We start from the raw sequence: 16,070 nt of genomic DNA on the forward strand, positions 1-16,070 counted from the left end.
TTCGTGCGTCTCAGATTCGTGTTTCAATGGTCGTATCTCATGTATTGGCAAAAAACCAATAGAATTTTCTTCGAATACTAATTTTCTACGTCATGATCATTGGAGATATTTGGGTTTTTAAAGCGCTCTCTGATCAAAAAGTTGTCTCACTTTAAGCGGATTTCAAATGGTAAATTTCACCGAAGGGTAACACAAAAGACAGGGTATCAAGTTTTGTCGATGTTAACTGATTATTGATAGTTGATCGAAAGCTCATGACGGCAGTGATCGACAAATGATGTTGCAATATAGCGTTTTTTCAAAAATTATCTCTCAAGTTTCATTGATCAAACCTACTGACTTGGATGATTTATCGAACATATTTTTTCATTCTCAACGTGGTATCTTGGTCATGTTGACAGCAGCGTCCTAATGTGAGCATTTCTGCGCGATGATTGAGTTGCTGCATATCCGAAAACATGCGAAGGTGCATAAATTTTCTTCAAATTCTACCGTACGACCGTACATGCCCATCCCATCCGCGTTAAAAGAGAATAAAAACTCCGGTGAAATCAAGGAACCTCTGAGCAGGATTGCAAACATTTATCAAATTTTCTCTGGATCGGATGCGATATTCTATTTGCTGATACTTTACTTTTAATTTGGAGATTTTAAAATACATATTTCAGTAGAAGTTAGCAAAATTAAGCGGCCTCTAATATTAGTTTTTATTGTTTTTTCCAATGAAAAGCGAAAACAATCTATCAAAAAAATTTGTTCAATATTTTGATGTCTGTTCACCTCTCATAGAGATTCACCTGAACTTTCTGTACACCATTTTACATTATGTTTCTCATCTACCACCGTCCGAAAATGAACCTAATTAGATAAATTTTGCATGCGAACACCCAATCAGAAGTTTTTTTCATCGAAGTGTCACGTGGAATGTGATGAACACATAGAAAATTTCAAAAAGCAGCTTGTGAGTAAAAAATTAAAGTCCCGGTGTTTAAGTCGACATTGACTACATAGTAAAATATTGAAGATTCGTGAATGAATTTGACAACCCAGCCAGTCGTTTAAAGCCTTGACAAATGTCGAGGATTATTGATAGACTTCATGAAAAGCAACAGCTTCATTATGGATGCCGCGAACATTTCAATGGCTTTACGGCCCTTTCAAACGGACTCCCCATTTTCCTTCCAAATGAATGATTGAATCTGATGTGTTGCTTATTTGCTAGACACTTAAAATAGGTACTAAATAACCGCGCCTTTTTATGACTGCCACTCACCTAAAACCCTTATTTTAGTAAACTGTTTTTGCAACGCAAGTAGGCAATTTGACTCCAAGCACTCACAGTAGAAAATTTTTTTGCGATCTACTTTTTTATGAATTATTTTCGTGGTTTTCTTAGTGAATGTATATACTTACCGAGCTTGTACTTGTACTTGCCTAAATGTTCTTTACTACACGTACCTAAATTTAGTCTGTAAAATATGGTCTACGTACATATGTAACTGCTATGCGTTAAAACACATAACAGCTTTACGCAGGTATCTGTCTGAGTATTATATCTAGGGCAGCCTCTTACCATATTTTATCGTGCTCGTTTTTCCTTTTCAGTACACTAACATTTAAATCCCATAATCCTAATCATAGGTATACTTTTTAATTATATTGTTTCTTTCATCAATTTCACCTTTCCCCTTTAATAATTCCTGAATTTTTATTCACAGAACACAAAAGTTGGGACTGAATTAGAGTACGTGGTTGTTCGAAAAAACTTGGAATCAAAGAAACCTGCTATGTTGGAGCTATGGGTAAGTTAAGTTCTTATCTATGGTGATGAAAGCTCTTCCTTTAGTAAATGTAATCAGATACTATTGCCTTTTGTGTCGGGCTAATCAAGTAACATCATAAAGCAACATTCTCAGTTGTAAATCATTCTTTAGCCGGCCGCATATGAAGCGAAATATTGCATAACCCAACGAGAAGTACTTAACCGTCGAAATGATTATGATGGCTTCACATGTGAGGCCTGTTCCATCGCACCAAGGAAAATCTGAGAAATATTTATTATGTCGTGATAATTACGGGAATATCCGGGTTTTAAGTACAGAGATTATGATAAAAGAGAACATACGCTAATGCAGCGAGGACTTTTATATTTTATTACATTCACGGATCTTCTCTTTAATTTGTAAAAATATTTTCATGGTAAGTCCATTATCAGTTATCACAGAGGGAAAAATAATTATACAACATGAGCAATAGTCTATGCACACAGGCTCCTCTGTAAGAGCTTAGCGAACTCAGGTGCCGAGGGTTTCCGTCAAATGTTTAATCCTTTTGGCGTATCGTTTTCTTTTTGTAATTTTTCAAAATGGATTAGTGATAATTATAAACTTAATGATAAGGTGAGTAAAAATGAAAGTTTCATTGCATGTAATGACAATGGGAACTTTTTTTATTTCAGGGCACAACAGAGTTCTCCTTCCGGCAGTCTCAACCATCAAAAGACACGACAACAGGCATTATTCTCCTGTCACAACCTCTAGACTTTGAAAGACGAACAATGTACAAGCTTTGGGTATTTGCAACGGTAAATATGTGCAACATTATGCAACATCTTAATCACTATCCGATAGACTGCTTTATTTTTACGATTTCATCATTTTAATTCCGATTTTCAAAATAACGTTATTACTTGTTGTGATAATGACGTCTAAAGAAAAAAAAGGGTGGAAAAATATATATCACTTAAAATCTCGATTGTGGTATTGACTGACGCCGAAATTTATTGAGAAAATAAAACTAACCGAAATTTGGAGAGAGTTTTGCATCGAATTTTAGAGAATCAACTTTAAATGACAAAAACATTACAGCGATGCGCACTGCGCAGCGATTTGTTACTTTCCAAAATCCACAATAATGGTCTCTTTTTTTAAAAAAAAAAAATTACCGATATCATCATAAAATTTATAAAGATCAATTATGTTTTTTTTTCTCTCTTTTTTTCTGTTATTTAATGGCTTTGTGTCAAGCACCTGCAGCCAACTTTAGACTAGTGTGCGTGTTTCGAATTAATAATTATGTTTGAATTAGTGAAAAAAATTATACAGAAAAGAAAAAAAAATCAACCGTTGGTTCTGTTTTTTCAGACTCACGAAACCTATTCCTGAAGAAATAGGTTAGATAAGGTAGGCAATTCCGTTTTATTTTTCGAAAATTTTGACAAAACTTTAAAATACTCGAGCACTTTTCCAGGATATGGCGGTGGAGGTGGGACGAGACTCACGAAATATTGCTGGTTTCGAGCTGGTGATCGTCGTTCAAGATGTACAAGATACTCCTCCAATTTTCCAACAACATCAAAATCCCGTGACGAAGTTGAGGAGCTCTTTGAAGGAGGTAAACAAAGTTCAAATTTAAAAATATGTAAAAACAACTCAATAAATTAATGGAGATACAAAAGGCACCATCATGAAGGCTCCTCGTGAAGTCGTGAGTGCGTTCCCCTGGGCACAGTACGCAGCACTTTTTACACAATCTTGTGAGATAACTATTTTAACTTGGATGCGATGCTCGGTTGCATAACCTTCCTTTTGAAGGCATTTACGAGAGTCGGTAACCAACGGTAGATCCTGATCTGTGACTGCTGAAACTAGCGAATTCTCGTAATTGCTCATGCAATAGTGTTGATAATTTGGACCGCGTTTAACAGAAAGGAACCAAGCCACATCAGCTATTGCCAAATTAACTGGGCAATTTAATTTTTTATGTGAGAACGTTATTGTGGAGATTCTTTTGAAAATTTTAAGGAATTTGCTTCTCACCCTGGAGAATTTTCACTGAAATTTACACAACAATCCGCATAACCGTTTTCATGTATAAAATCAAATTGCCGAATCAAATTTAGCAATAGATGATGTGGCTTGGTTCCTTTCTGTTAAACGCGGTCCATTCAAGACCTCCTTCAGAAAATTCGAATGACGTCGGACATTTTCTGTTTTGAAAATGGACCAAATTTTGCAATAAGGAACCACTATTCCTGGCTCATTTTAGAAACAACATATATGCCACTGATTTCTCTATGCAGAAAGGTTTTTTTTGTGTGAGGGCCTAGAGATAGTGGCTCCCTATTGCAAAATGCAATCCATATTTCCCACATCGTCGAAGATTATTTTGGTTTTTCATTGATGGCAGTGTCAACTGGGTAGGGTGACGTTTCTATATTAACTTTTAAGGAACACTACAGTATGTATTGCTCTTAGATTGCGTTTGAATTCAATTATTCATAATAAAACTTTCCATTTTCAAACGGGTCCTCCTCACGAATCTTCTAAAAATATTTTGAAATTTGCAGCCTCTAGAGATATGTTTTTAATGCTTGTACATCATGGAATAATGTGCTCTACAAGCACTCGTTTTATGTATTGCTCGGATAATATTTTTTCTTTCGTCATTTCATTTTTCATCGTGTTTTATATGTATTTCTTTTTTCTTCTTTGCGGATTTAATTACAGGGCGATTTTGTAACCCGAGTCACTGCTATTGATGGAGACAGAGGCACACCAAGACCTATCAAATACGGTTTAGTTTCTGAGGGTAGTCCGTTCACCGTATTTTTTAACATCGATAGAAAAACAGGTAACATTGCAAATTTTGTCTCCGGCAAAAGTAAGTAACAGATCCTTTTCCTCCGGAATGAGCATTTCATTTTGTAAAAAAAATTTTAAAAAAATAAATACAAAAAATTAAACCTTCATTGAATGAAAGTGAATTTCTTCATCGGATGATTCATTTGTTAGACCTTTTTCAAAGTATCCTCCATACTTCTCTTATTTTCAATGCAAAGCTTCAAGTTTTTCCCCATTTTCAAGAAAATCTTTTTCTAAAATTATTGTGATTGGAATAATAGTAAACTATGGTTTAGACGGGACTGAACTCCTTTGTGATGATGTGTTCTTGGAAAATTTTCAGGGGATATTTTTCTAGCAAGGCCGTTGAAGGAACTGAGTGTAATTGCCCGCTCACACCAACCGATTTTATTGAGCATTATCGCCGAGGAGGAAGCTACAAATCCTAAAGAACCACCTCCACTTTCCTCTATCATGACTATAGCGTTACTCTTGGGAGAAGCTGGAAACACCCCTCCTTACTTCGATAATCCTAGGTAAACTTTACGCCCAAACTTTGATTTAAATTTCCTCAGAGAGAAGATTCGTTCTTACTTATTCTGATACATAAATTTAATTTTTTTTTAAAAAAAGTTCAAGCTTAAAGTATTATCTAAATATGTAGCGATTTCAGATGCCGTCCCCACAATTTATCTACTCTTTGTGCATAATGCAATGTATTTTGCATGCACTTGCATTCAAACATAGACGAAAGAGCCAAAAATGCGTGATACAACTGTTTCATTGCCAAGGTAGGCCAATTGTACAACCAATGAGTGGAAGGAAAACTAAGTTGCACGCTGGTTGGTTTTGTCTCTCTCAGGCTTAAATAAAATTAAGGATTAGTGCGTTCATTCTCATGGAGAGAATCTGAAGGGAGCTGTAATATTTTAAAATCATAAGATCTTTATATTTTCATTTTGCATATATTAATTCAGTATTCACATGGAGGAGGGTTGTAGAGTATATTGTCAAGGGAGAATATGTATTTTTAACAAAGAAGGGAGTTGCATACAGTCTAAATTTCAGAAAATGTTTTGTACATGTCGATATGCATTGACAATTTTCTTAAATTTGACTTTCACACTGTTTAATAATTTCAGTCGATACATTTTAGTGTTTATGAATTTATAAATAGACGTGTTTTTTGTTTGCCATATCCGACGGCTCTTTTTAAATTTGGATAATTTATAGCTTTAATTCATCTCCCATATCATACGTGTATTACTATTTTCAGTTATGTTTGTCGTCTGGATGAAAATAGTTTGCAAGGGACAGCTCTTGTATTCAGCGAAGCGTATTCAACACAAGTTCATGATGATGATATGGTAAGTTGAAGTATACTTGATAATTAATCTCTGCGCAAGCGATCTGTCCTTGTGAATTTACCGTGCATTTACATTTTGGGCTCTCGCATCTTTGATGCAAATAACCCCGGAAATCATCTAGACAGAGGAAAAAATCGCTCAGGATTTTTTAATTTTTTTTTTATCATTCGAGAACCTTTTGTGAAAACGGTAATATTCATTTGCAAGATTTACCATAGATTTAACACGTGTTTTTCCTAATGGTATGTGACGTGGTTTTGAACATCTCTATCAGAGGCACCGCTGCGCTACGTGTAGATTTTAAACATATTTTTGCTTAAAATAATGGATCAAAGCAGATCATAAACTTCTAAAATGAAATGCACCTCACCTCGTCAAAATTTCATGTAAAGCACTGGTGGCTCCGAAAGCATAACTTCCGAAGTTATGAACTACCCAAATTCAATGGGTAGTATAAATATTGAAAATAGTCAATATAATCTATCTTTCTACTCGTAAGAAGTACCCCAGTTACTGCAAAGTAACTTAGGAAGTGGTCAGCAACACTGAAAAACCAGTCAGAAACTTAAACAGAGCGATGCTGATCAGTATGAGTGCAAACAAGTCTTGTGCGCCTTCGATTTAGCGTGTATGCATCTCAGAGATCCTTCAAGTACGAATAGTTGTATCCTAGCGCCTTCAAATATTTCGCGTCATTCGTTAACCAATCTACCATTTGAAGTGCTAGTTTACGTGTCACAAAATTGTTCTCAGAGATTTGGTGATACGCTGCTTCCATAATGTTGGTTAGAAAAAATCTGTTCACAAGAAAACTTCTAATACAGTAGGTGCATAAAACCACTCACGCACCGGAACCGGTTGAGAGCGCATTAGACTACTCGACAAGGTACGAATTTAAGTATTTTAATGTATGATTCCCCATTAATTTTTCACGTAGAACACGATTTGCGCAAGGAAAAGTACTAAAATTAACTCCAAACCGAGATATTATTCATTATCATTAGTCAGAAGCGGATCCAGAAAATTGGCAACACTGGATTCCCCCATTCAACCCTATGTAAAATAATCGATTCTCAACGGAAGCACTGACCCCTCTAAGAATCGATACATTCTCATAGGTTTAAATGAAGAAAAACAATTTTGCCAGTTTGCTAGATCCGCCGATGCCATTAGTCACGAAGATGTTTTTCCTCCGCTCACATAAGAAACAAGAGCTACTTGAATAAACAAAACCGCGCAATACAACGATTTTGGCAGGTTTCTTGATTGAGCAGTGCTTCTTTTCCAATATGTGTTCTTTAAAGTGTAAAAAGTGTGCGATAGCAGAGCCAAACCGCTGATATTGAGGTTGTCATATTTTCATGCCGCCAAGACTGTTTTGGTAACGTTTAGTGTGCGATGCAACTCTCACGTAGATTTTTTCTCCTTCCTTTTTTTTTGGCGAGCGGTAAGTTTAAATTTATGCATAAAAAACGTTAGTATTTTTGTGAGGAGTTACTTGTAGTAATTTTCGGTAAAAATCGTGCTTCACGAGACATTTGATGAGAAAAAATATATCATAATGCTTAATTCACACCTTGTCTATTAGTTCATGAACTCTTTGGAATTCAGAGATTATTCGTCCGCGGGATTTATTCGCATAAGCAGATCCAACGATTTGGCAACACCGGATTTCCTCCATTGAAATCTATGATAAATAATCGATTCTTGTCGGAGCACCTGGCCCCTCCAAGAATCGACACATTTTCATAGGTTTAAGTGAAGGAAATCCGGTGTTGCCGAATTGCTGGATCCGCCAATGTTTATTCTGAAAAATGATCTAGGACAATGCCCGCTAATTTGAGTTGGGATAAACTTGATGAGGCAACAAGTAATTCAGCGCTTTTATTCTGGCTCTGTCTCATAGTTCAGTGTTTTTATCTTCAGACAGAATCACAGGTCAAACTTTTTTCCTGACTAGACATAAAACCGTAGAAAGTTCTGATCTAATTATCTACTTATTGTTAGTCACTTGTTTCATGTTCCAGGGCAAGCAGGGGGTGTTTTCTTTATCTTTGGAGGGCCAGAACGGAACATTCGAGATAACGCCAGGCGTGGCGGAGCGGCACGCGAACTTTATGATTCGAGTCCGCAACAGCGCCCTCTTAGACTACGAACAACGCCGCTCTATCCAATTTATGGTAAAAAAAAAGAAAAAAGTTTTTTTAGGATCCCTTAGCTCGAAACACGTTATTCTTCCGCAAAGAGCAGAAGAAAAGAGCAAACAGCACAAAGCCATTTAGAAATGAGACTGCCATTTTTTCTCACCCAACTAAAAAAATCGTGAAATATATATTTTCCCTCGAATATTTATGCAGATATGAATTTTTTGTAGTTCCTAAAAGAACGCATCAATAAATTTTTTCCAAAACCTCAGTTCAGGTAATTGCATTTTGGTAAACTGTCCGGAATTTCAGTTTCTGAGCCAAAAATGTCGGTACTATTACTTTCATTAAATAACTCCTGAAGTCGAGGTTTATATCACAGCAATCACACAGACATTCTCTTGAATGCGAGTTAATGGTTAAACTGGTTTGCGTTTGTTGCAAGATAGTGGCCAAAGAGCTCGGCTCTGAAACGAAGCCGTTCTCGAGTAATGCATCAGTACTCGTATACTTGAACGATGTCAACGACAACCCACCGCAGTTCCTCAGCTCGCGCTACGAAGCTCAAATTCCAGAGAACATAACTGCCAACACTAAGGTTCTTCAAGTTAACGCTACGGATAAGGACGAGGGTAAGTCAATGGCTAAAGCAACAACAGTAAAGGACCTCGTATAATGCAGGCAACATTTTCAGTGAAACGATTTTTGTCGACTTGGGTGGAAAATTGGATGTTCAGTTTTCGACGACCAAAACTCTCTACTTGGTGAAAAAATGAACTGCGAGCGATTTCGTTCATTTTTGTGCCAGTTTGTCGCTCCTCTGACGTAAGGGCATATCTTCATCTCCACATGAGCCTCTGAAAGCACGGAGTTATACGAAGAACTGGGCTCAAGTAGAGATTGAGATACTCTCTTACGGCAGAGAGGCAACGAACTGAACGTTTAAATGAAGAAGAAGAAAAAAAAAACATTAGGAAGTGGCCCGACGAACTTTATGTGACAAGGTGGAGAAATGGTGCTGGGTCCACTCCATCTCGCGGGGGAAAACAAAGCCAAGAAGTTCCAAAAATTAAAATTAGAGTCAAATGAACGTGTAAAGTTGCATTATATCCCGGCGGCGGCGCGCTACCGGTACGAAACGAGCATTGGCGCCTACAAACCTAACAGGGATACTTCACGCATTGCGCAATGCTTGAAGTATCCCCTTAGGTTTGTAGGCGCCAATGCGCGGTCGCGTTGGCTGGCCGCCTCAAGCAACTATTTTATAACAGAGATGTTGCACGGACGAAATTGAACATACTATTCAACATACTAAGAGTGACAGGCATCCCTTAAGAATACGGAGCGTTCCTCGCAAAATAAATCAAGCTACTACGGCACAAATAGAGAGTGTTAGTCCAAAAGCTCACTAAGTCCTAGCATCCGTATTTAATAATGTTTAGCATGATTTTTGAATTTCATTAGGGAAAAAAGTGACTCGATTTAGGCAGAAACATTCTTAAGCATGCCGCCTAGAAGATTTTATTTTGAATCAAGAGTAAAATAGCAGAAAGGAAGCGGGTTTCTGCTTGATGTAATTGACTTTTCTAAGTAAGATCCCATTATTATCCAAAACAAGAGTACACCCCCGTGTCCGAGGTTTTACCCTGTTTGTCCCACAGTAGGGCAATTTTGAGTTTTGAACATGTGATAGATTATTATAACTGGACGTATTTCTGTCAAACGGAAGTAAGCGCCATAGGGAATGAAGGGTGAGGGGGCTTGGATTGGCGGTTGTTGCGGACCGCGATGCTCGTTGCGTCCTATACTCGCAATGCTTTTTCATTGCGCTTAGTTCCGTTTGACAGAACGCGCTATCCGGGATTCTGAAATCCTCCAAGGAACTCAAAGTGGCGCTTAGTTCCGTTTAACAGAAATACGTCCAACTTTTTTCAAAATGTAGTTCAGAACTGCAATATTTAAATCGGCATAACTCCGGTTCGGTACGACACTCTTGGACGTTTCTCGTCGCAAATTATCCTAGAATACTTCTTTATGCTCTGGTTTCAATAACTGAAAGTGGAATTTTTGTAATCTGAGGTCCCGTGATGAGTCACATTACTTGATCATAGCCTGTGTCACACTATCAAAACTAGCCATCAAAATATCAAGGTCAGGTGTTGTGATTGGCTTATTCGATGACTTGGACCAATCACAGCTCTTGACCTTTAAATTTTGATGGGGTATTTTGATAGTGTGACACAGGCTTATTGCGAGAGATTAGTAAATGACAGTAGTGCCAGCATAATAAATTGCCATTGCACCACAGTAAATTCCTGCGACTTATCGTTTTATTCTGTGTTTCAGGTGCTTTCGGAAGTGTTCGGTACACAGGGATTCTGGGCTACAAAAACACGTCTCTCATTCTCGATCGTCTGACCGGAGAAGTCAAAATATCGTCCGACAATCACGGGTTCGACAGAGAGGAGGCGCCAGGTGCTTACCTTTCTATTAAATTATTATCTATTGTGATATTGGTGGTTTCAGGGATTTAAACCAATGTGCCCATAAGCCGTGACCAAAATTAGTCCGTCTTGTATAAATTGACTTAGAGTAAAAAAAACCCAAGTAGAGTTAGGTAAAGAAAATATTTGAGTAAAAATTGCATTTTATTCAATAATTGTGCGATTTTTTTACCATAAAATTGCAATATTTTCACATCAATTTTAGCGGGTTTATACGATCAACAACATAAATTCCACGCATCAAAAAGATGGGCACTTTGCAATTCGCAGACTAATTGCGACTTGCGCACTAGAGGACGATTAAGCCAGACCGTCCAATTTTTTTTCTATGCAACATGGACTTTCATCAAGCACAATCAGTTACATCCAGAGAATGATTTGGAAAAATTTCAACTTTGCCGCTATTATTACTGAAGAGTCAAAATTCAAGAATATGTTTAATGACATCATGGTGATTGAGAGACTTAGATTTTTAAATTTGCATGTATAACACGGCAAAAAATTACAGTAGATTTTACCATGCTCTTTGAGGCACAGTGACACACCATGCTTAAATCTCTTTTGAGCATACACTCCGTGCGTTATCGTTCAACTTCGAGCCCATCATTTTCTTGAATTCATAGGTATGTCACTTAATATGTATTCATGATGAATCCTTTGATTTCAAAGCGAGCTTTACCAATACTTTGATTTTGAAATGTCTGATGGCTCGGCTAAAGGTTGAAAGTTGAAACAACATCGCGACGTTTTCTGCATTAATAAATTAGGGAATATTTCTTTTGATTTCACGAAGTTGACTGTAAAAAACCTTTGTTTATATCACTCCAGAGTTTCATTTTTTCATCGAAGCACGTGACATGGAGGGAGTTGGTCTACGAACGACAGTGCCTTTCATCCTTCGAGTAATTGATATCAACGATGAAACGCCTACCTTCGAAAAGAATCCCACTCAGTTTATACTAACACCAGATCTGCAAAATTTTTCTGAGAGAGCTTTTGTTAAGGTGAGTGCATTGTCAGCTGTTTTGCGAGATTATCTCTAATAGATAAATAAATTCATCCATAAATTACGTAATGTGATTCTTCGATTTTGACACCCCCGCCACCCCTTGTATGCGTCGACGCTGATCCGACATCCTTAAAAAAATGACGTAAATTTGGCCCGACCTCCCTCCATTTTCTTTAAAAAAAGAGAAAATTTTCTCACTGAAAAGAGGGACTTAACTTCTGTTAATTAGTAGGATCTGCTTTCAAGACAAAAAGAATTAAAACAACAGCATATGAAACTTAGAAAGAAAAGAAATAAATCGGAAATCTACTATTCATACTTTTAAATGACTCTGTACTTGATACCTTCACCTCTTGTCACGCACAGTCACATAAGGATTAAGACCCACCAACCCCCTAGAGCGTTACATAATTTTTGGACAGCTAAGTCATGGACTGGCCGGTAATTTTCAGTGAATTTTAATCTGTTGTTGATTGAACGAAGCTTTGAACCCAAAATTTCAATTTTTGGTTTGCTTTATTCTTCGACAAATCCAAAAATTTTATCCGAGATTGAAAATGAATTGATGGAATCTAGAAACCGGCTTTTCCTTGACATTTTCGCGAAGGAAATGTGAAAAATGATGATAAAAGTTTACGATGTGGAGGATTAATTGTGAACAGTGTAATTTTACCTATTGCACCATCCCCATATTCTTTGCTATAGCTAAATTTTACGGTAAATTATCATTTTCCTTTTTTCCCGTCAGAATATGCCTCCCTCAGCTCAAGCCATCAAAATCTCATGATCTCTCTAAATGCTTGATTTTACAGGCAATCGACAAGGACGCAGAATCACCTAACAACGTCGTGAAGTATGAGATAATCAGTGGAAATTACGAAAATAAGTTTGCGTTGGATCCGGACACAGGTGAGTTTTCCTCCCTCATATTATGCCCCCTCAATTCAAAATGAAGTCTATGGATACTCAGAAATCTGTCCTCACATGTGCATTTTTTTAAAAAAAAATCATTTAAACAAAATGTATAATTATTTCAATCATTCAGTCGAAGGACCATTCATTTTGGGTCAACAATAAAGTCCTTCATCTTCAAAAATTAATCAATCATTTAAAAAAAAAAAAAAAAAAAAATTAAACAAAATTCATAATCAATTCAGTCATTCAGTCAAAGGACCATTCCTTTCGGGCCAATAATACATTCCTTTTTATTCAAAAATTGATCAAAAAAAAAGTTCTTACCTCTTAGTGCGCAAGGAAACCTATCTTATTCGGTCGTTAATCTTCCATCCTTTATTTACACGGAGAAATCAAATTCATGGAATATATATTTTTGCAGGTGAACTGACCGTCCGTAATCCGTCAAACGATTTATCCAGACTCAGAAGACGACTAAAACGACAAGCGAACCCTGTAAAACCAACTGTCCAGGTTCTCACCGTGCGAGCTTACGATTTAGGTAAGCTTACATGACGACTGCAAAAGAGTTATCACCTTGTTTGGAACAAACCTTTGTTTGTCAAAGAGAACAGGGGAAATTGCAATGTTTCCTTGCCCATGTTTCTCGTTCCATTACCCTGGGCAATGGTATAGACGAGCAGAGTAATTTTATAATCTTAAACGGTTTTTCTCAAATCCACAAATGTATCACAATAATCCTTCGTCTGTGCTATCATGTATAATGGAATGATTGATGGCTTAAGGTGATTTGATGGACGACGCACGGTGGATCCAGTCAATAGGAGAGGCCGGACAAAATTTAGAAACTTCAAACGCTTATAACTCCGTCTATACGAAACTTTGAGGTTCTAAAAGAGGCTCCATTGGTTTTCTCGTAAAAATTTCCTTTTAAAACACCCCTAGAGTTAAAATATTATGGAATAAACATCAAAATTTGCAGTTTCGGTCAAAAATTTCATGTCCGACCTCTCCAATAGATTCGATCCACAGTGCGACGGTTCGATGGTGACTTTGTGTCAAAACGACTTGCGATTTATCGCATCGATTGGCTCCATTTTTTCAGCTACTCGTCATTTTTCTCGAATTTTGAGATCGCAATTCTGTTGTCAGGAGACTAAAGAATTCACTTAGGTACCAATTTTGACGAACAAATTCAACGTAATACAGGCGCGGTTTTTCTAGAGGAAAAACATCGCATTCGATACTGATACCGCAACTGCACTCGAATACGATATTTTCTCTCTAAAAAAACCACGCCTATATTCGTTGAATTTGTTTGTCAAAATTGGTAAGTGAATTCTTTAGTCTCCTGACAACAGAATTGCGATCTCAAAATTCGAGAAAAATGACGAGCAGCTGGAAAAATGGAACCAATCGATGCGATAAATCGCATGTCGTTTTGACACAAAATATAGCGTCCATCGAATCACCTTAAGTCGAACGGAGAGTATCATTGATCGCGACGTTGTAAATTGCCGCTCATATTTTATTTTTAAAGGAAAATAACCAACATTTTTCTTCAAACTTTTTTCTGAATTTTTTTTCACGTACTAAAAAATATTTAGAAAATTTCATCCTGACATTTCAGCTGGTTTTCTCTTAAAAAACGAAACTCACTTGAATATTTTGAAAATAATGTAGTAGTTACTACGGATTGAACCGAAAGCAAAAGTAAGTAACTAAGCGAAAAACGTGTAATAATTTATGTCAGAAGCGGATCCAGCTATTTGGCAACACCGGATTCCCTCCATTTAAACCTATGTTAAATAATCGATTCTTGTCGTAACACCTGGCCCCTGTAGAAATCGATACATTTCAATAGGTTCACTGAAAAAAAAAACTCCGGCCGTGGGTGGGAGCCTTATTATGGGCTATATAGACATACCGTCCGCGTTCCGGACTTAGACGCCGAAAGTTTCGGTCATCGCAACCGGAGCAATGGAAGCGTCGGCTCCAGCACCCGGAACTTTTGGCCTCTGAGTCCGGAACGGACGGTACGTCTATATGACCCGTAACTTTTTTCCCAGTGTTTAAATGGAGGAAAATCAGTGTTGCCAATTTGCTGGATCCGCCAATGCATTTTGTGTGCAATTTCCCATTTGTATTACTTTACTTACTCTGTACGACGGGTTGTTTATTTCAGGAGTGCCTCATAGGTCGTCGACCTCTCAGATCAGAGTTTACCCGGCAGACTCTGGGGCTAGAACAATGTCGTTCATCTTGCCCGGGATTAGCCTCGATTGGCGGGCCACGGAGGAGTTCCTCGCTGAACTGACGGGGGCTCGAGTCTCCATACATAACATGCAGCCCTACTACAACCCCCCTGGCAATCGCGTCAACAGTTTGCCCCAGAACGTTCCTCCGCCTAATGCAGACAAGTATGAATTTCAATTGAACTACATTTTGCAATTTGGAACTATAAATTCTAGCCAGGTTTAAAAACAACGTATGTGTCATTAGTTTCCCTTAGCACATAAGTGTTTTTCTAGAAGAGCCAGAATTTATAGTTCCAAATTGTAAAATGCAGTCCAATTTAATGAGCCACCAAGCCAGATAAGACAAAAAAAATATGCGCCAGAAAAGGATAACTACTTTTAAGGGAAAAGTAGAGTCCACTCCAAATAAGTTTACCCACTTTTATCAATGGTGGATTCAGCAAATTGGCAACATTGTCTTTTCTCTATTTAAACCTATGAAAATGTATCGATTCTTGGAGGGGCCAGGTGCTCCGACAAGAATCGATTATTTAGCAAAGGTTTAAACGAAGAAATCCGGGTTTTTTTTCAAATGCTGGATCCGCCTCTGACTTTAATACTGCGACAGATGATCTTCTGACGTCATTTTAGCATGAAAAGTAAATGCGAGAATCAATATGACGGATCCTTTGTCGCAGTTTAAAAGCGCAAAAAATTTTGGCGGAGACTCCACGAAAGCTGCTGGATCCATTTCTAATTTTCTTACGATCAGCCGGCTACCATTATATGAGGAAAAAAGGGAAATGTACTTATCTATAGTAATTTTTCTTTTTATCATTTTAAATGGCAGTAATCCGTACGGAGCGTGGACAAACTTAATGTGTAACACGTTTAAATACTCTGACTCCGCGAGTTAGATCAATCGCGCCTAACACAGTGTGGTTCGCCCGGAACGCATATGAGCGCCTACAAGACTGTGGGAATACTTCACACATTGCGCGTTCACTACGGTGCGGCGGTGCGGAGCGCGGATCGGTGCGCGCTGCGCGCTTCATTCGTTGAAAATGTGTAGTTCCTCGGAACCTGCGGAACGCGCAATGCGTGAAGTATTCCCACAGTCTTGTAGGCGCTCATATGCGTTCCGGGCAAACCACACTGTGTTTGGCGCGATTGATCTAACCCCCGGAGTCAGAGTTTTTAAACTTGTTACTATATTAAGTTTTCCTCGGTAGCGCCGTAGACACCATTTCCGACCGGTGCGCACCGCGAGCC

At 37.8% G+C, this 16,070-nt stretch overlaps 1 protein-coding gene across 1 annotated transcript in view; it reads left to right on the forward strand.

Annotated features, from left to right (window-relative positions):
• The window catches only part of LOC109033299 (cadherin-86C), a 53,635-nt gene that overhangs the window by 22,185 nt on the left and 15,380 nt on the right, over window positions 1-16,070 (forward strand). The window contains exons 4-16 of the mRNA XM_072305729.1: window positions 1,719-1,802; window positions 2,459-2,584; window positions 3,250-3,393; window positions 4,509-4,632; window positions 4,966-5,158; window positions 5,899-5,989; window positions 8,017-8,169; window positions 8,579-8,765; window positions 10,480-10,608; window positions 11,466-11,641; window positions 12,459-12,555; window positions 12,983-13,102; window positions 14,747-14,981. Of these exons, the coding sequence (XP_072161830.1) occupies window positions 1,719-1,802; window positions 2,459-2,584; window positions 3,250-3,393; window positions 4,509-4,632; window positions 4,966-5,158; window positions 5,899-5,989; window positions 8,017-8,169; window positions 8,579-8,765; window positions 10,480-10,608; window positions 11,466-11,641; window positions 12,459-12,555; window positions 12,983-13,102; window positions 14,747-14,981 (1,859 nt within the window). The remainder of the gene's footprint in view (window positions 1-1,718; window positions 1,803-2,458; window positions 2,585-3,249; window positions 3,394-4,508; window positions 4,633-4,965; window positions 5,159-5,898; window positions 5,990-8,016; window positions 8,170-8,578; window positions 8,766-10,479; window positions 10,609-11,465; window positions 11,642-12,458; window positions 12,556-12,982; window positions 13,103-14,746; window positions 14,982-16,070) is intronic.

This window comes from Bemisia tabaci, unplaced genomic scaffold (assembly GCF_918797505.1).
Source record: "Bemisia tabaci unplaced genomic scaffold, PGI_BMITA_v3".
Lineage (NCBI taxonomy): Eukaryota > Metazoa > Arthropoda > Insecta > Hemiptera > Aleyrodidae > Bemisia > Bemisia tabaci.